This window comes from Ahaetulla prasina, chromosome 12 (genome assembly GCF_028640845.1).
Source record: "Ahaetulla prasina isolate Xishuangbanna chromosome 12, ASM2864084v1, whole genome shotgun sequence".
NCBI classification, from domain to species: domain Eukaryota; kingdom Metazoa; phylum Chordata; class Lepidosauria; order Squamata; family Colubridae; genus Ahaetulla; species Ahaetulla prasina.
In genome coordinates this window covers 19,674,214-19,695,255 of record NC_080550.1, presented here as the reverse complement: position 1 = coordinate 19,695,255, position 21,042 = coordinate 19,674,214, and the positions used below count along the sequence as shown (strand labels likewise).

General features: G+C 39.4%; 2 protein-coding genes across 4 annotated transcripts in view; one reads left to right on the top strand and one right to left on the bottom strand.

The window, feature by feature from the left end:
• The window catches only part of MAF (MAF bZIP transcription factor), a 314,165-nt gene extending 294,769 nt beyond the window's left edge, over window positions 1-19,396 (top strand). The window contains exon 3 of the mRNA XM_058155168.1: window positions 19,260-19,396. The gene's annotated coding sequence lies outside the window, so the exon portion shown is untranslated. The remainder of the gene's footprint in view (window positions 1-19,259) is intronic.
• A 1,153-nt stretch (window positions 19,397-20,549) lies between these two features.
• WWOX (WW domain containing oxidoreductase) overlaps window positions 20,550-21,042 on the bottom strand; it is a 736,218-nt gene continuing 735,725 nt past the window's right edge. For all 3 annotated transcript variants that reach the window (XM_058155164.1, XM_058155167.1, XM_058155165.1), the window contains one exon: window positions 20,550-20,956. In XM_058155164.1, the coding sequence (XP_058011147.1) occupies window positions 20,768-20,956 (189 nt within the window). In that variant the 3' untranslated portion in view covers window positions 20,550-20,767. The remainder of the gene's footprint in view (window positions 20,957-21,042) is intronic.

Here is a 21,042-nt window from a genome sequence, read left to right as displayed (position 1 = left end):
TGCCCTATATCCTGTTCTTCAGGAGAATTTCAAGTCACAGATTATCATTCTCAACTATGCTGTTGAATGAATTCATAGCCATGGATCAGTTAATGTAGGAGCAGAGGACACTGTCTCTTAACACAAGCATATAACTATTTCTGACTCAAAGTCCAATTAAACTTCTGGAATTTCTTGAGGAATTTGTAGGAGCAACATGGACATTTTTAGAGTCAAAAGAGGACTTGTTCAGAGTAAAAGGTCAATGGGTCCAGAGCCTGCCTCCTTCCTTCCTTCCTTCTTTCCTCCCTCCCTCCTTCTTATAAAACCGTTCATCGCAGTCTACTGGCTTTTGGTGTCTAACGAATTCTAGAATATAGAATAAATGAACACCAAGACCCCAACATTAGCCATCCATATAGTAAACCATACTGTATGTGCCAAGCTCAGGAAAAGCCAAACCTTCAAGGCCATCTAGAAAGCTAACAGAATCGGGACTATCCAAGTCTTGTGGTAGATTCCTGTGTGGCAGGTGTCATGACGGGAAGACATGCCTCCTGAGTCCAATCAGATGGCACTATTTTACACATGGGCACCAGAACATGCCTGCCCTAATTCTGGTGGAATGGGTGGAAATTATTAGAGATAGATGGTCTTAAAAGTGGGCCCATGCCTTCAAGATTTCATAGTAAAAACCAGCACCTTGAATTGCATCTGGAAACCTATTAGAAGCTGGTGCAGTGTTCACGAAGCGGTGGTGTTAGATGAAGTGTTTTACAAGATATCAAACTTCATTTATTTTTATGAAGTGCATTATCATGCTGTTGCTTTCGGATAAATTAATTTCCTTTATGTCTTGGGAGTCCTTGTTTGAATTGTGGTTAAAGTGTGTGTGTGTGTCTCGGATTGGTTTAATTGCTGATCTGCTTATACTGCACTGTAATTCACAGTCGTTAGATTTGAATAGCCAGTCTAGGTAGACTCATGCAGTACAAAGGTCAGGATATTTCCTTCCTTCCTTCCTTCCTTCCTTCCTTCCTTCCTTCCTTCCTTCCTTCCACCTTTTCTCAGTTCACAGCTTTAAAACCCCTTTTTGATTTAGTTTTAGACTCATGCAAATTACATTTTTTATTATGTATGCTCATTTAACCCACATATTGAGTTTGTTATAAACAAAACATATATAATTAACTTCAAATACAATTGGAAAACTATTATTGTTTATTTATAGTTAGGACAATCTTTCCTATATGAGATCTACTACAAATGGCAAAGTGGGTTCTTTCATGGTGGACTTTGTGAACTGGTTTGTGCTTAGCAGGCTAGGTGGGCCTATTTTCTGAGAAGGGTAAGTCATGGTTTGTGGCTGGAAGGAACACTTTCTTTTGACAAATCTGGCTTATTTGCAAACCAGTTTTACTGAAAGGCCATGGAACCCCCATCAGCTCAAGGTCCATATTCAGAGGTTTGGGAGCTTAATGACTTCCAGGAGGAGTATTTAGGAGGGGAAAGGGTTCAAATTGTGGTTTTCAAGGTCTGTAAGGCTTTGTGACCTGCGGTTCCTCTTAAAGCCCCTGAAATAACTCAAAATGCAAAGAAAACACCCCTTTGTTTTGTGTCACCCAATCTGAATGGCCTCTGAGGGCTACAAAACTGATCCTAGAAGGTTCTAGAAGGGGTCTGGGCTGCACTTGCTGATCCTAGAGCTTATATTATAAAACAACAAAATCACTAATGCCGTTGATTCAGGGGTGCTGCTCACATGGCAGTTAAGCAGCAGACTTTAATTCCCATCCCTGCCAGCTGCAATGTAAGCAATGATAATTTATTAGGAAAGTAAATGTGATTGTGATGGGAAATCTCAGTGCTGTCGTTGAAAAGAGGCTTATGCTCAGCTTTCAGTTAAATAGCGCAGGGATGCTGGCCAAGTTGTTTCCACAAGATGGCAAAACAATTTCTAATTGCCTGTGTTGATGCGAATTAGACAATTTTGACTTACCTTGACCCAGTGGGATTTTTAACAGTGGTTTGTTGTTGTTGTTTTTTGACTTTGACAATCAGAGATCTGAAAATGCAAATTCCAAAGCCATATTTCTGTCTTCCCTCCAACCATTTTTTTTTGCAATTTTCATCTCCCTGCCTTGTCCCACACCTCTGTATTTCCTTCCCCTGCTTCCAAATTTGAAAGAAACAGCTTCCCTAGAAAACCAAGTGGCAAATACAGTAGCTTTGATTTTCTGAGTTTTCAGTGTCAAGTGGTCTTTCTTTCTTTCAGTTGAGAAGTGTCAAAGAGGGGCTCAGAGTGTATGCATGTGAATGTGGCTCTACGGCAGACCTGCTCATCTAGACCCTTGAAGAATTTGAATTGTGTACATTTCTGATCTGGATCAGCCTGGATGGTTTAGAACAGCGGTCACTAACTGGTGGTCCGTGGACCACTGATGGTCTGTGAGAAAATTTTGTTGGCCTGCAGAAAAATTATTTGCATTTTTTTATATTACACTAAATCAGGGGTCCTCAAACTAAGGCCCCTGGGCCAGATACGTGCAATGAATGTTTGTGTTGCTGCAGAGAGTCTCCTCCTTCAGGGTCTTTTTGTGCGGGTTGGAGGGCGGCAGAAATTCCAACTAGGGGTCTGCTTCAGCCTCCTGGTATGGGACTTTGGGAAAAGGCTGGAGGGAAGTGTCGCTGGTGGCAAGGAGCCGGAGGGCCTTGTTCCAGTGGGACTGCAACATGGCCTGGAACTGGCTGACCATCTCAGCCAGCTGAACCTCCAGGCGCCTGTACGTGGTCTTGCACTCCCGCAGGTCTTCCCTCTGCTTGGAAAGTCTACGCTCATAGTCCTCAGTGAGGCGCTTCTACTGAGTCTCCTTCTCAGTCAGATCCAATTTGAACTGAGTCAGCTGTTTTGCTAACTCTTTGTCATGGTGGCTGCTTAGCTCCAACAACTGCTTCCTGTTGGGGTCCTAAGGAGCCGGGCGGGGAGGCAAGGAGTGGCTGGCAGAGGAGGGGCAAGTAGAGGCCGGCAAGGCCTTCCTCGATGTGAGTGACATCGAGTTGGCCATCAAGTTGGCCATGCCCACCCAGTCACATGCCCACCTAGCCACGCCCACCCAGCTGGTCATTAGGCCGATCATATTAGTGATCAGTGGGATTTAAAATTATGAATTTAGTGGTCCCTGAGGTCTGAAAGGTTGGGAACCCCTGGTTTAAAAGGTATTTTTGCCTCAGATGCTGAAAAATAGATGGCTGAAACTCCATTATTTCTTTTTTTTTTTTTTTATTAAAAAAGTTTTACAACAATTAAATTTTTCCCCCTCCCCCCCTCCCTCCTAAACCCCCCTCCCCCCCCCCGGACTTCCCGGAGCAAACACAAGGTATAGTTCCTTAAACAAAACAGTCATACATTAAATTTTTTAAAATCTAACACAATTATAATCTTTCTCTCTCACATAACCTGACTTCTTCCATTAAAATCAAAAATAACATCCTTCATTCAAAAGCAATCCGAAATTTCTTAATCTGATATCTATTTTGAATATAATCAATCCAGTTCTTCCATTCATTTAAATATTTTTCTTGAGTACTGTCTTTCAAGAAGGCTGAGATTTTAGCCATCTCAGCCAAATTGGAAACTTTCAATATCCATTCTTCTATTGTGGGTAATTCTTTTTTCTTCCAATATTGTCCAATCAACAGTCGTGCTGCTGTTATTAAGTTCAAAATCAACTTAGTCTCAATCACTGTACAGTCCGTTGTTATTCCCAAAAGGAAAAATTGCGGTAGGAACTTTATCTTCTTCTTCAGAACATTCTGCATAATCCACCAGATTCTTATCCAGAAAGACTTAATTTTCTTACAAGTCCACCATACATGAAAATATGTAGCATCATCACAATTACATCTCCAACATTTCGCTTGCATATCTGGATACATACATGATAAATTTCTTAGGATCTAAATGCCATCTATAAAACATCTTATAAAAATTTTCCCTTAAATTCTGCGCTTGCGTAAATTTAACATTTCTAACCCAAATTTTTTCCCATGTTTCCAACATTATTGGTTCTTGAATATTCTGTGCCCATTTTATCATACAATCCTTTATTAAATCTCTTTCAGAATCTATTTCTATCAACACAGTATACAATCTCTTTATATGCCCCTGAGTTTGATTTCTAATTTGTTTAACCAGATTTTCTTCATTTTGAATGATACCAATTTTCTGATCTTCTTTCCATCTAGCCTTTAACTGTCCATATTGAAACCAAGTATAATTCCTCCCTTCTTCTTTTAATGTATCCAAAGATTTTAGTTGTAAATTTCCCCTCTCATTGTATAAAAGATCTTTATAAGTAATCATTTCTTGTTCCTGTTCTATATTTATATTCTCTACTGCGTGCCGAGGACATACCCATATAGGAATTTTATAATTTAACTTATAATAATATTTTTTCCAGACACGCAGAAGAGAAATTCTCAACACATGATTCTTAAAAGCTTTATCTACTTTCTTATCATACAATAAATATGCATGCCAACCATATAATAAATCATAACCTTCTATATTCAAAATCCTTTCCTCCGTCAAATTAAACCAATCACTTATTACCGAAAGAACAACTGCTTCATAATACAGTTTTAAATTAGGCATATTTAATCCTCCTCTTTCCGTGTATCTTGCATTATTTTCATTTTGACTCTCGCTTTTTTCCCTTCCCATATAAATTTATTAATTCCAATCTGCCATTCATCCAAATTTTTATCTTTCTTAATTATTGGTATCATCTGAAACAAGAACAAGAATTTAGGCAGAACATTCATTTTTATAGCTGCTATTCTCCTAACAAAGATAATTGTAATTTTTCCAAGTATTCATTTCCTTCTGAATTTTTTTCCATAACACATCATAATTATTCTTATACAATTTTCCATTTGATGAAGTAAGAAAGACTCCTAAATATTTAACCTTTTTTACAATTTCAAATCCTGTTATTTCCTCTAGTTTTTCTTTCTGGTTCTTAATCATATTTTTGGTTAACACTTTTGTTTTATTTTGATTCACTTTAAACCCTGAGACCCTTCCATATTGATTAATTACTTCCAACAAATATACACTCGAATTTATAGGCTGAGTCAACATAACAACCAAATCATCTGCAAATGCTCTAACTTTATATTCATATCTTCTAATTCTAATACCCTCTATCTCCCTTAACTCTCTTATCTTATCCAATAAAGGTTCCAAAGATAAAATAAACAATAAAGGTGATAAAGGACACCCCTGCCTTGTTCCTTTCGCAATTTTAAAACTATCTGTCAAACTACCATTAGTTATTATCTGAGCTGTTTGCTCTCCATAAATTGCCCTAAGTATTCGTGTAAAACCATTTCCAAATTGCATTTTATCTGTTAATTTAAATAAAAATTCCCAATGCAAACGATCAAAAGCTTTCTCTGCATCCAAGAATATAAACGCTGCCGGAATCTGATTTTTCTTTTCCAAAAAACTCCATTATTTCTGTCAGGTTCCTTAAATATGCTTTTTTTAAAAAAAGAGGTAAGCACCCTTAAATTCAATGCCTTAAAAAAGGTCCTTTCCCACCAGGAGAAGTGAATGTTCTCCCTTCAGAAGGATAACCAAAATAGCTTTGTAGTTCAAAAGTCAATCTGACCCAGAATTCAATACAACTTGGAAATCACAACTAGTTCACTATATAAGGGCTTGTACCATATCCAACATTTAGACTATCCTGATAGCAAAAAAAGGAGCCGTATAACAATAAAGCCATGATGAAAAAGCAGAAACAAACTCAAATAGCATTTTCACAGTACTCAAAAGCAAAACCAAGGGTATATATCAGGGGTCCCTAACCTTGACAACTTTAAGCCTGGCGGACTTCAACTCCCAGGCTTAAAGTTACCAAGGTTTATTTTTATTTATTTATTTATTTATTTTGTCACAACAATATATGTAGGAATCATACAAAAGATTATATAGTATATAAACATATATGGGTAAATATAAGGAGGTATAAGCATATATATAGAAAGAAGAAAAGAAAAACAATAGGACAGGAATGGTAGGCACGTTTGTGCGCTTATGCACGCCCCTTATGGTCCTCTTAGGAATGGGGTGAGGTCAATAGTAGAAAGTTTTTGGATAAAGCTTTTAGGATTATGGGAAGAGACCACAGAGTCAGGTAAAGTATTCCAAGCACTGATGATTCTGTTACAGAAGTCATATTTTCTGCAATCTAGATTAAAGCGGTTGACATTAAGTTTAAATCTATTAGTTGCTCTAGTATTATTGCAATTAAAGCTGAAGTAGTCTTTAACAGGAAGGGCATTACAATAGATGATTCTGTGAGTTAAACTTAGGTCTTGTCGAAGGCGACGGAGTTCCAAGTTTTCTAAGCCTAGGATTTCAAGTCTAGTGGGATAAGGTATTTTGTTGTTTTCAGAGGAATGGAGAACTATTCTTGTAAAATATTTCTGGACATGTTCAATTGTATTGATGTCAGAGATATGGTGAGGGTTCCAAACAGGCGAGCTGTATTCTAGAATTGGTCTAGCAAATGTTTTATATGCTCTGGTTAGTAGTGTGGTGTTTTTGGAAAAGAAGCTACGCAAAATTAGGTTTACAACTCTTAGAGCTTTTTTTGCTATGTAGTTGCAGTGGGCTTTGGCACTTAGATCATTTGATATGAAAACTCCAAGGTCTTTAACGGGATGGGGGTCATCTGTAAGATAATGTCCATCTAGTATGTACTTAGTTTTTGGGTTCTTTTTTCCTATATGTAAGACTGAGCATTTGCTGGTTGAAATTTGGAGCTGCCAATTTTTAGACCAAGCGGTTAGATGATCAAGGTCGTTTTGAATTATAGAAGTATTGTCTGTAATGTTAAATAGTTTGACATCATCAGCAAAGAGAACACAATTACTTGAGATATGGTCACAAAGATCATTAATGTATAGTATAAAGAGTGTTGGTCCAAGAACGCTGCCTTGAGGAACGCCACTCTTGACAGGAACAGGATTTGATAAAGCATTGCCAATTTTGACCACTTGTTGTCTGTTAGACAGAAAAGCAGATATCCATTTGTGGAGGGGTCCTGAGATGCCATAGGATGTTAGTTTTAGGAGAAGTTTATTATGGAGACCTCTGGTATATATCATGGAGCCAAGGCATACACAAATGTGTTGACTTCAGTGTGGGAAGAATAATGAATATCCCTCGTATGTTCAATATATTCACTGGAAATAGAGTGGAAAAGACTTGTGAAACTTGCAAAATTGGCACATTAAAAACTGCAGATAACCTCCTTTGATTGTGGCAACACAAAAATGCAAATGCAAATAATTGATTGGAGCCCTTGGAGCAATACCTAAAGATGTCCCTCAGTGTTTTTGATATTTTGTATTTATTAGAGCTAAATGCCCTAATTTTACATTTTAAAAAAAATACTTTGCTTGGAACTGCATACATCCTTAGGCACTACCTTAATCATTATTAGGTCTTTGGTTAGGAACTGAGCTTTTACATTTTCACCAGTTTTAGGATGAAGATTAATCATGATGATGATGATCATCATCATCATCACCATTAATATATTTTGATCCTCTTATTTTTATAGGCTTGGTTGCACCATTCTCAGTTTTGAAATGAAGCATTAAGTGCATTGCAGAATGTTGCTTCCTTCAGGATGAGCTGAGGCCAGTGGTTCATTTAGAACTTTACACTGGATTTAACTCAAACTGCTGGAAAAAAACGACTCTTCAATCATTGCTAAGAGTTTGCTCGGTGGGAAATTCTTGGCAGATTCCACACTTGTCTAATCCAATTTCCTACCATAGCAGACTTTTTTCCCTCCTTCTACCGGACACTTAGCAGGTGACACGGAGGGCTTCAAGATGCTACTTGGGTGCAGCAGATAAGCTGGTTTTCGAGAGCTATGCGATGTATGGGCTCCTTTGGGGAAGGGGAGAGCGGATAAACGCTGTGGGATATGCTGAGACAGTGATATTAGGAGCCATCTGGATCCTCACCGTTGCATTTATGCACTCTTTCCACTCTTTCCACATCTCTGGGAAAAGGATGTCTCAGGATAACAGTCTAGGAAATACACATTCCTTTGACCTGTTTCTGCAACTTGTTCAAGGCTGGCTATTTCACCTGGTTGCTAATTGATTTCCAGGCTCATTAAATTAGAATTTGTACTTTGAACCCCACAGCTTTTTTTTACAGCCCTGGTCTAATACACACATGGACAAAATGGAAATTTGTGACTGATTTCTTCTCTTGAGTCTCCCCAAAGCCTGCCTATCTATCTATCTATCTATCTATCATCTATCTATCTATCTATCTATCTATCTATCTATCTATCTATCTATCTATCTATCTATCATCTCTCTCATCTATTTATCTAATCTATCCATCCATCCTGCTGTCTCTCTGTCTGTCTATATCATCTCTCTCTATCTCTCATCTCTTTCTATATATACTCTATCTCATCTATCTAATCTATCCATCCTGTGCCTATATCATCCATCTTTCTGTCTGTCTCTCTAATCTATCTGTCTGTATCATCTATCTATCTATCTATCTATCTATCTATCTATCTATCTATCTATCTATCTATCTATCTATCTATCTATCATCTCTCTCTCTCTCATCTTCTATTTAATCTATCCATCCATCCATCCATCCATCCTGTCGGTCTGTCTCTGTCTATATCATCCATCTTTCTGTCTGTCTGTCTGTCTGTCTATCTATCTATCTATCTATCTATCTATCTATCTATCTATCTATCTATCTATCTACCTACCTATCTATCTATCTATCTATCTATCTATCTATCTATCTATCATCTATCTATCTATATATCATCTCTCTCTCTCATCTTCTATTTAATCTATCTATCCATCCATCCATCCATCCTGTCTGTCTGTCTGTCTGCCTCTATCTGTCTGTCTATCTATCTATCTATCTATCCTATCTCTCTTTCTCATCTTCTATTTCATCTATCCATCCATCCATCCTGTGTGTCTCTGTCTATATCATCTATCCATCTATCTATCTATCTATCTATCTATCTATCTATCTATCTATCTATCTATCTATCTATCTAATCACTTCTTGAGTCCCTCAAAGCCTATATACAAACATACATACATTCATACATACATACATACAAATAAAGCTCCAAACATATATGGGCTTTGAGGGTCTCACTTTACATGATTTAACATGCTCAGGTACACACCCAGTCTTCAGAATTCTGCCAAAAGAGAAAGGAAAGGAAAGTTTTCTAATATTATTTCATGATTGCTTTCACTTTGTTAAAAGGTAGACGGGGGTGGGGGCGGAAAACACTGGTACTCGACCACAGAAAGGTGGACTTTCTCTCCATTATATAAAAAGACAATTTTGATGCTGATTATGTCTTTTAGGAGAGGATCACTCAAGTGTGATGGACTTACCTCCTTCAATTCAATAATATTTATTTGCTATTGCCAAGGTTTTGTTATGCAAAAAAAGAAAAAAAGGATTTGCTGTTGAAAGTATGTTTGTTTGTTTACCTAGATTTAAAGAATGTCTGACTCCAACAAGTCTGAGTGCTTTATATCATAAAAAAACCCTGTAACAATAAATGAAGAAATAGAAGGTACCAACCCAGGAAATACATGCCAAAAAAGGCAAAAAAATATAGGGCAAAATCTTACCTGCCAGTGCTTCAAGATCTGGGAAAATAGACAATGTTCAGTTCTTTTTACAATATCATCAAGGTGGGAACTATAATGTAAATGGTATGTGAGAAAGACCTTGGGAAATGATGCCTAAGGAATGCTCAAGGCACAGAGGGCGGGCGTAGCTTCTTGGCCTGTAAAGGAGATGGCAGGAAATTGGTGCTTTCAGACTACAAGATTCTTTTAATGTAGCTTTATAATAAAGTAGAAGCAGCTTATCAGAGCCCTGGTGGTGTAGTGGTTAAAGTGCAGTATTGTAGGCAAACTCTGCCCACAGCCTGGAGCTCGATCCAGATGGGGTTTAAGGTTGATTCAGCCTTCCATCCTTCCGAGGGCAATAATGTTTGCAATATAAACTGCTCAGAGAGTGTGTAAACTGCTTATGGGATGGTATATCAGCTTAAAGGCTATGGCTGTAGCTAATATCGGTCATGTTTCCTGTCTCGTCTACATGGGAAATCTGACACATACATATTTCTGTGAGATTGTTCCAGAGGGTAGATGCTGTAAGAGAGAAGTTGTTAGTTGCGAAGTCATGTCCGACCCATCGTGTCTCCATGAACAACGTTCCTCCAGGCCTTCCTGTCCTCTACCATCCTCTGGAGTCCATTTAAGATCATGCCTACTGCTTCAGGGACTCCATCCAGCCACCTCGTTCTCTGCCGTCCCTTTCTTCTTTTGCCCTCAATCTTTCCCAGCATTAGGCTCTTCTCCAGTGAGTCCTTCCTTCTCATTAGGTGGCCAAAATATTTGAGTTTCATCTTCAGGATTTGGCCTTCTAAAGAGCAGTCAGGACTGATCTCCTCTAAGACTGACCAGTTGGATCGCCTTGCAGTCCTAGGGCCTCGCAGGAGTCTTCTCCAGCACCATAGTTCAAAGGCCCCAATTCTTTGGTGCTCAGTCTTCCTTATGGTCCAACTTTCACAGCCATACATTGCAACTGGGAAAATCATACCCTTGACTATATGCATTTTTGTTGGCAAGGTGATGTCTCTGCTTTTTAGTAAGCTATCTAGATTTGCCATAGCTTTCCTCCCCAGGAGCAAGGGTCTTTTAATTTCTTGGCTGCAGTCCCCACCTGCGGTGATCTTGGAGCCAAGGAAAATAAAATCTGTCACTACCTCCATTTCTTCTGCATTTATTTGCCAGGTATTGAGAGGGCTGGATGCCAAGATCTTAGTTTTCTTAATGTTGGGTTTCAAGTCAACTCTCCTCCTTCACCTGCATCAAGAGGCTCTTTAGTTCCTCTTCACTTTCTGCCATTAGAGTGGTATCATCTGCATACCGTAATATCAATAATTGAACAAAGACACCCCACTCTGCCAGATCTTCTTAGTGGACAGAAATTACTGGAAATAGTGGTCTGTCAAATAACCAGAGCTTGTGGTGGCAATGATGTTTTGTTGAGGAGCAAACTGCGCAGGGGAAAGAGGCTACTCTGCAGACAATTTACTGAAGCTAAATTCCTCTTTAACATTTCCTCTCCCTTCTTGTTGTTGTTCCCCTTATGTGTTCTTTTTGTTCTCTACTCACTCATTGAAAGCAGACCAGATGTGCCTGTAGGTTAAAAAAAAGTCAAGTCTGCAGCCGTGACATTGCAGTGAAAGCTCTGCCCCAAACAAAGATAGATACCCCGATAGCACGTTGTGTTGTCAAAAACAGAAGGGAGTCAGTTAGCTTGGAGATTAGATTGGTTCTCTTTCCCCAACCTTTTTTTGAGCTGCAAATGTTTCTGGTTTGCCTCCACTGAATCTTTGTACAGAGTGACCCATATTTTGCATGCCTCAGCCTGTGGCATTTTAGAATATTCCTTTATCATGTGCAGGAGTTGACCTCAAAAGGCTATGTTTAGGAAAAGTTATGCACAACCACATAGGAAATGCAAATAAGTGCATTTCTAGTAGGGGAAATTGGCTTGCCAAATAGATGCAGCAAGAAAAGGAAAGAAAAATATTGTGCATTAAAAATAGCTAAGGCTTTTCTTGCGGGAGTCTTGTTTTGCTTAGGTTGCCAACTGAGACAGAAATTGTCTGAAACCTATTGGAGAAACTGGGCAGGTTGGTCTGCTCAGATCCCCTGCTATGGCATAAGACTTAGCAAGCTTATAGAGATACCAGATTTGCTTGTTTGTGCTGAAAATAGGCTTAGCTCTTAGCTGTCAGCTGATTGTTGCTGATTTGGACAATCCACGTTGTCCTGCAAGTGCTGGAAAAGTTTCAGACTTTCATCTCCCAGGTGTATTTCTTTGGATGAAGGCAACTGTCTACATTGTCTACCTTATATTATCGGCCTTACATTATCTGAGTTGAGTCCTTCCTTCTGAGGACACCATTGATGCATATTTTATTTCCAGGTCAATCTCTCTGCAGTTTTGTTCCTTCCTTATACACAAATGGATTACAGTAACAATTGTTTTACATGTCACACACAGAGGTGGGTTTCAGCAGGTTCTGACCAGTTCTGGAGAACCGGTAGCGGAAATTTTGAGTAGTTCGGAGAACCAATAGTAAAAATTCTGACTGGCCCCGCCCGCATTTATTCTCTGCCTCCCAAGTCCCAGCTGATCGGGAAGGAATGGAGATTTTACAGTATCCTTCCCCTGGAGTGGGGAGGGAATGAGGATTTTGCAGTAACCTTCCCCTGGGGTGGGGAGGGAATGGAGATTTTGCAGTATCCTTCCCCTGCCACGCCCACCAAGCCATGCCATGCCCACCAAGCCATAGCCACAGAACCAGTAGTAAAATTTTTTGAAACTGGTCACACATCATTAGGTATTCCTTCTTCACTAAGCAGTGAAATAACAACTGTGCTCAGTTGTTGTTGGGGCAGTCACCGACTAAAAATGAATTCTCCAGTTTTAAAGGTGGGCCACTAATTCATGGAACCCCCACCATGAAGGAGATCTTTTAAAGAATTTAGGACAATCTTTCAACAGTTGAGAAGAATCACTCTCTACACAGAGAGCTAGGGAAGAGTTATGGGTTCAAAAAATAAAATTCAGAGCTTGGTGTGTGTGTGTGTGTGTGTATTTTTTTAATATACTTTGCAGGACATTCCAAAGATGGAGCCTTTTTAAATTCTTTGCTTGAGCAAGACGTGCTATTGTTTTGGGAATAAGATTTTTTTGCTTTTGTTCATAGAAATTGTATAGCTGAAACGAGTCCAAGGATACCTGCAACTGTCCAACTGCACTTAAAACAGGGATAGGCAACTAATTCCTCAGCTTCCAACTGTGTTCAATAGGTCAAATTTTGTTGGCATTTTGAAAATTGCTGGAAGAAAAATAGCGGTCTAGTTTCCGCTCATTCTCATGCAGAAAACATAGCTTAAAAGTGCAAAAAAAAAAAGTCTTCTGGTCTCTTCCCTCCCATCCAGAACTTCAAGTCAACCTGACTAATCATATCTTTCCCACTTTGCATCAGTGAGAGTCAACTTCCACTTAACTCATTATACAAAGGATCCTTGACCATGAAGGAATTTGCCCACACCTGACTTCAAGAAAACGAGCTAATATCAGCCTGTTTGGAGAAAGCAAAAGAAATTTAATCCTTGTAGGGCGATATCATTTCAGAAGCCACATCTTGTAATGGTATTTTGGAATGACCTTGGGAGAAGGGCCAGGGAACTGCTGGCTAAGGAATGGTCGGATAAGAGGGACACCGGTACATAATGGATGGAGGAAAATGCTCAGAAGGGACCCCCAAAGTTCTTGAGGCTGATGGTAGGAGAATTGTATTTTCAGACTTGCAAGATTCTGTTATTGTAGCTTTCCCATAAATTATAATTAGCTTATTTGGCTGTGTTTCCCCTCTTGTCTACCAGGTAAAGCTGATACACCTGTCCTGTTTCCCTCTCCTTGCCATTCCGAACTGATGGACAAAATTAACATGTCATGGAAAATGTTAGATACTTACACGCTACACACATTCTAAAATGCAGAACACTCCATCTTAATGATTCTAGAAAAGTTTAACCCTGCCCCAAGTAAATTTTAACTTATTCTATTCCCCCCCACCCCCAACAATGCATTGGTTAGACTGCAACCAACAGAAGTGGAGGCCTCACTCTAGTGAAAATAATATTTGTTAATTTTGCACCAAACATAAGGGATGAGTATAAAGGTGTATGTTAGTAAGATGTGGAGCTTGACCTATGTTTTTTGATGGGACTTTTGTGGCCACTCAAAGAGGCTGATTCGGACAGTAATATACCATGTTTCCCTGAAAATAAGACCCTGTCTTATTTTTTTGAACCCTGAAATAAGCGCTTGGCCTTATTTTCAGGGATGTCTTCTTATTTTGGGGCACAAGGAGCAAGATGGGGCTCCTCTTGCCATCTTACCTGATTTCCAGCTTTGTCTCCCTAACGCTAACCAGAGGAAACAGTGGGGACCGGCTGCACATGCATTTAAATATTTTCAGATAGGGTTTATTTCTGGGGGAGAGCTTATTTTCGGGGGAGGGCTTATTTTCAGAGGAGGGCTTATTTTCAGGAAAACACAGTAGATTTGTCAAGAGGCATCTTTATAGGAAGAGCAAGTGATTATACCTGGAAACGCAAATACCAGAAACCAAGGATTAACCTAATTTAGCTCTGTAGGAAGATTTTTTTTGTGTGTGTGTGCGCAGAAGGTCGTCTTCTTGTTTGATGTGGTAATTGGTGCATTCAATCCTTATTTGGTGGCATATATTTTTGTAGCGGTTTTTAAAGTTGGCTACATAGCCAGTTTTGTGTTTTCGCCAGAGGGATTTTTTTTTTTTGGATTGGAGCTTTTTTATTGATGTGGGTAATTTGTTTTTCATCATTTTGATGGTGGTTTAATGATTCCGTTGACTTCAAGTAGGAAAACACTATAGTGGTCTTCAGCAGTGATACAGTTAGAGAATAGAATTTGCCAGTCAAGAGATGAGAGGTCAGTGTCTATAAGATCATAGTTGGCTTTTTTGAAGTTGTAGTTTGGTATACCATTATTATGAAGATTTTTGTAAGGGTGTATATTGAGACAAAAGTTTGGACGTTTGGAACTGAGTAAGGATTCATTCCTCCAGGCTGTGGGCAGGGGAGGGAAGGAAAAAAGAAAGAGGCTTAAGAAATCAGGAACCATAACAGTGTTCATTTTGTTTAGAAAACTTTTATTTCTTTATTTTTACTGGGATGGTTCTTATTTTTTTCCCCTCTTGCAAACGGTTTCCATATGACCAAACACATAGATTTGGCTTGTAAAAATCCCTCTAATTCGGGAAGGCGCTCGCCCAGAGTACAGGCTGATCGGAACAGGGAAAGTAAAGTTTATAGGAGTGGAAAAAAACCAAAAAGAATTACAGCAGGAGAAAGAGTGGAAGTGTTTATCAAACAGCTGAGGCCATTCTCTTTTCTAGCCAGATATAATTATCAATTCTTAAGCAGCAAAGGACAAAAGAGGAACTGTCTAGACTATCTCACTTACAAGATATTGATTGTCCCAGTGGTAAACTGGTTAGTATAAGTGTATTTGGTTGGAAAGGTCATGAGTTTTAACACCTGGCAGAAAGCTATTCAACCTTGACATAAGTCAAATTATTGCAGTGTTGCTGAAAAAGACTTTGTAAGGCTCAGCTCTTCACCCCAAGGATGTTTGCTTTTGGTTCAATGGAAGGAATTGCATGTATTTTATTCCTTCTGAAGAGTTGAATGTGGCCTTTCCGGTCTCCCATTTTTATAATAATAATCTCTTCTTTTTAAAAAGTAACTGATATGGAGAGTATTCAATATACAGGAGCCAATTACTTGCTCTTGTATCAATGAGTGATGTAGTCTTAATAAATACGGTATTTAAAATAAATTACATTTAGATTGCTCTACTACTTTCTTAAAGGGATGCGGTAGCTCAGTGGCTAAGACACTGAGCTTGTCGATCAGAAGGTCAGCAGTTCAGCAGTTCGAATCCCTAGTGCCGCGTAACGGGGTGAGCTCCCGTTACTTGTCCCAGCTTCTGCCAACCTAGCAGTTGGAAAGTACGTAAAAAATGCAAGTAGAAAAATAAGGGCCACTTTGGTGGAAAGGTAACAGTGCTCAGTGCGCCTTTGGTGTTTAGTCATGCCGACTACATGACCAAGGAGGCGTCTTCGGGCAGCACTGGCTCTTCGGATTAGAAATGGAGATGAGCATTGCCCTTAGAGCCAGAAATGACTAGCACACATATGCGGGGTAACCTTTACCTTTACCTTACTACATTCTTGACTGGGTCTTGCCCATTTTGAGTCATGGACGTTTGCACTGTAGTCAAATTTCAGAAAAAAGCTCTTGCAGCAACTGGTTTACACCAATAATACATTTGCAAAGATCAGAGGTGGCTATTGTGACCCACTGTGATATTATGTGGGAATGGCCTTGGGAGATGGAGCCAGAAGATGCTGCTTAGAGAATGGTCAGATAAGAGGCAGCATATCCCATAGGCTAAATAGAGGGCTGGACAACATGCTTAGACGAGACCTTCTCTAATTTCTCAATCTGTAAAGGAGACAGCGAGAGATTTGTACTTTCAGACTTGCAGGATTGATGTCAGCTTTACCCGATAGACCAGAAAGGAAATATAGCAAGATAACCTGATTCTATTTTATTCTGAAGCTACATGAGCAGAATGTTGCAAGTCTAAAAGTAGGGCTCTTTTTGCCATCTCTTTTATAGTCCAAGAAATGCCACCACTTTCCAAAATATCAGAGGACATCAGATAACCATATATCTGTGCATCAAGATAAGAAAAGCTAGATACCTCAACAGTAATAATATGATAGGCAGAGGTTTCCTCTGATATTTGTGGTGTTCCGCCAAAGATCCGCCAGGAAAAAGAAATGTATGTAGAGATAGATGCTATCATTAATGAATCTGAGAATGGAAGCTGTTAGTGAAGAAAGAAAAACTTTCAGGCACCAATTTAGATAAATTATCCGATGCTTCATCTATCAACAGATCAATAAATAAATTTGACTAAAGGGAAATGCACTGAATTATGTACCAAAGCACAATGCAGCATTTAAAGCTAATGGCTTTGAATTATCGAGAACTTCAACCATTTATCAAAGTGCAAAGAAGCAATTATTTTGGAAATATTGTTCCTTTTTATTTATCACAAAACCATTTCATTCCTTTTAAATATTGCTACTTCGGTTGCTTAAAAGAAAGGTTTCTGAAATGATGGAAAGCAAGGAACACAGTGGTAAGGAGCTGATTGGAGGACCAAGACTAGATTTTTGTTGTGCAGCAAAGACCAGTTTAGTAAAACAATTCTGCTTGGGAATCTAATGCATTCCTTTCTTTAGCAGCTTGCTATAAATGTATGATAGATGCAGCAGCCAATAAGGGCAATCTATGTATGTTTTAGGAACACAGATTTTATTCCATCTTTGGATAAGCTCTCAGTTCCTTTCTCAATTGAGGTACGCCCTCACCTCCTTCTAAAAGAAGTTGCAGTTGCTCCTGGGTTTACACAATCCCAGGAAAATGGGGTTTTGAATTGGTGGGGCCAGCCATGACTCCATGTTCCACTCTACCAGGGAGGGGTGGGATTCAGAAATCTTAGCAACTGGTTCTCTGCCCGGTGGCTGGGTGGGCGTGGCCTACTTGGCCTCCTGCCCCACCGGGGAGTGGGGAGGCATTTTCACCCTCCCCAGATTCCGGAGATTCTTCAGAAGGAATAAAATACATGCAACGGGCCCGTTTTTGGACTTCCGGTAGGCCCGTTTTTCGCCCTCCCCAGGCTCCAGAGGCTTTTCTCAAGCCTCTAGGAAGGGGAAAATGGCTTCCCCTGGGCTCCAGAGGCCCTTCAGACACTGGAAATGGGCCCATTTTCACCCTCCCAGAGCCTTTGTGTGGGCCCTGCACTTACCTCGCATCCAAAATGGGCTGCGTGGAGACTCCTGGGAGGGGTGGGGCGGGGTGAGCCAGTTCTTGCAAAAATGGTTCCAAATTAAAATTAACATCCGGTTTACCTGAACTGGCTCAATCCCACTCCTGCTACCAGGCCTCTTTTACCATAAATGCAGAGGCACCGTAGAATCATTCTTGCACATAATGGAAAACAGTGTAAGAAATGCATGTGGTTCAGAGAGGTGGTATGCAAAATAGATTGGCTTGGATCTAGAGAGAAGAAGATGTGATGCTTCTTCAGCTTTTATATCACCAAAACAACGGAAGAAAGCATTTTTGAGTTTTGTTTTGTTTTTCACTGAATATGCCAGAGCAGGGAAGAACTCTTTGTAGACTTGGACCTTCTCTTATCTTTCTTACCCTTCGCAATTTGTAGTGAAGGATGATGGAATTGTAATATAGCAACATCTGTGCAACATTACTAGCCTTGAATGCCATCTATTGTTTATTGGGTGCATTTTGGGAATGGGAGTAGAAGGTAATCTTGTCTACCATGTAAATGAGGTTGTTTAAAAGGAGACCCATTCTCCAATCCCAGATTTTTTGTGGAAACTTCGTATCATCTAATTACTGCTTACTGAGTCCTTCCCTGTTCGACCACACGGTGGGAATAGATTGCAAAATGTGTACGTTTGTAATCATAGAACATTTTTTTTTATTATACACCGAATGCATCTTCTTGCATTACATACAACTGCCTTAAAATGTGGGATAGTATAATTCTCCCCTGTAATGCAAAGAAAAATTAAGGCATTGCTGGAATGAGCTCTGAGCTAGTCACTAGGGAGGTTTACAGAAGAAGAAATTATTTGGCTAAAACTGTAGAAGGAAATTCATTATAATTTCCATGGTCTGGCCTTCATGAGATCTCGGATGAGGTTCTCCTGAAGACTGAGCTCCTAATGGCCAACTGTCAGGGGAAATATGAAGAGTGGTCCAAGAATTTTTCTTCATGTGGAGAGAAGCTGTCACCTTTTCTCCTACAAGAAGGAAAACACCTTTTCTCTGGTTATCCAAGAGAATATTCTACATATGTATTCAATACTCCATATGTATTCAATCAACCATCATTTGTGTTGTAAATGTTGTACCTTGATGAAGGTATCTTTTCTTTTAAGTACACTGAGAGCATATGCACCAAGACAAATTCCTTATGTGTCCAATCACACTTGGCCAATAAATTCTATTCTATTCTATTCTATTCTATTCTATTCTATTCTATTCTATTCTATTCTATTCTATTCTATTCTGTATTGTATATGTCATCAGGAATGTCTGCTTATAGTATTTCCTTACCGCTTTTGGTAACATTGGGTCCTCAAGTTAAATCTAGAGAGAGACAAAATCAGTTCCTTGGACTAGATTCAATCCTTTCCCTGGAGCAATCAAGTACCCTGAATCTATCTGCTGAAATTCTTACTGATTATGTTCATTAAGCAAATTATTGTTATTCACTCTTCTTCATTCCAGCCTCACAAGGACAAAGGAGAACCACAGGCTTGGAAGGTGTAAAAACCAACCAACTCAAACATAATGAAAAAAATGTCAGTAAGAACATACATCCCTACAAATGGAAGCATTACAACATAGAATTAACCAGTATTTTATTTGCTTCTTTATTGCAGATAACACGATGCCGGTTTGCAGATGGCTTACAACGATTTTCTGGCATGAAGAATAAAGCTACAAAGCACAAAACAATGGGCAAAAATAAAATAAAAACCTACAGACAAATGAACTTGGGATAGAACAAGGAAAACAAAAGTGAATTTTCATGGCGTCGAAGAATTCTTTATTTTTCCTCAAGTTTTCTTTTCTTAAAAAATAAACAAAAATAAACAAAAGGAACTAAGACATTCACAGGAACCATTTCTCTTCAGGTGACAGTACTCAAGCATGTTCTTTTATTACATTTAAATTGAAAAAAAAAAGAAAAACGGAATGAACATAGTGCTGAGTGAACTGGGCCAAAGGTGATGATATTTGCTGTACATCCAACTTTCCTTAAAATTCTCAACTTTTAATCCCTCTGGTTACTTACACCCTATGTGTTTGTAAAGAAACGAGTTCACCCTGCAGTATTTAGAGAATGGTTTGCAAATGTATCTTTTAATATCATATTTTATGGATATTGTACTATATATATTTAACTAGAACGGGCGTAACCTGGACTTTGAGAATCTTCTCCTTCTAGGCAAAGTGGTTTTCATTTGCTATCAAGAAGACTTTTTGATTATTTAATACTTGGGATTGTTTTACTGAACATTTAAGTGCAGAAAGCAAAACCAGTCATGGGCTAAGTCTCCTAAGAGAGGAGAAGAATTCAAATAAGAAACTGAAATTCCTAGGGGGTTATTTTAAGTCTTATGTGTGTTTTATTTTTCCAAGCAGAGCATAGAAATCAAACTTCTCCAAGGGCCAATTCAACCCATTGCAGAAAAGTAATTTTTTTTTTAATCCTGCTACCAAACATCCATTATAGCAGGGAGCAGGGATATCCCTGGTGTGTGTACCTGTTTTAAAACATACAGTCAGGCACTTCACACTTTATTTTCCTAGCTGTGCACTGACAAAAAAGAAAGAAAGAAAGCACGGGGGAGTGGCATTATGCTTGCAAAATTGTAATGTGCAATTCAGCTTCCGTTTCTTCCCCCCCTCCCCAAAAATGCTTATTCTCCGACTTTTACTAGGGCCTCCGTTGGATATTTCCTTCTCTATGTTTTTTTTTTAAATTTTAAATCGGTTCAAACTATTAATCACGGGAAACAAAGCTAAGAGAACTAAGCCTATCTCTAACTTAAAAAACAACAACACCACCATCAAAATAGTTCAGACACTAATCATAGGAAGCAAAGCTGAGAGAATTAAGCCTAGCAAAATTACGCTCTCCATTAGCCATTCGTATGTCCCTCCCGTCTGCTGGTTGTGATGGCTACCATTTCATCGAACAGCTAAACTAATCTGCAGCTCTAACCTTCTAGACGATAGGATTGGAAGCAATCCAATATTGGCACATTTCTTTCGCTCCACCTCCCCTACACCCCGCCCAACCCCACCCGCTCACCCACCCTCCCTCTCTGTGCCTGAGAGGATATAATCTCTGCATTCTGCATGTGCTGGTCTTTCTCCTCCTTTACTTGCCCTGCCTGCCAATTCTTTCCTGGATCAGCTTCTCGCTGAGGTCCCACAAGGCAGCCGCATCCGTTCCGTTCTGCGCCTGTTGCGATGGCAGGCAGCGACAGCAGTTGTTGAAATACATCCCTCCCAGGCCTTCCAGTTCTGCCGCGACAGCACAGTAGACGGTGGTGGCCGCTCCTTGTTGCTGTAATTAAAACAAAACAACGGCAAAAGAGAGTGAGGGGAGAGAGACATGTTGTGAACGCAAAGGTTAGAACCAGACAGGCTTGA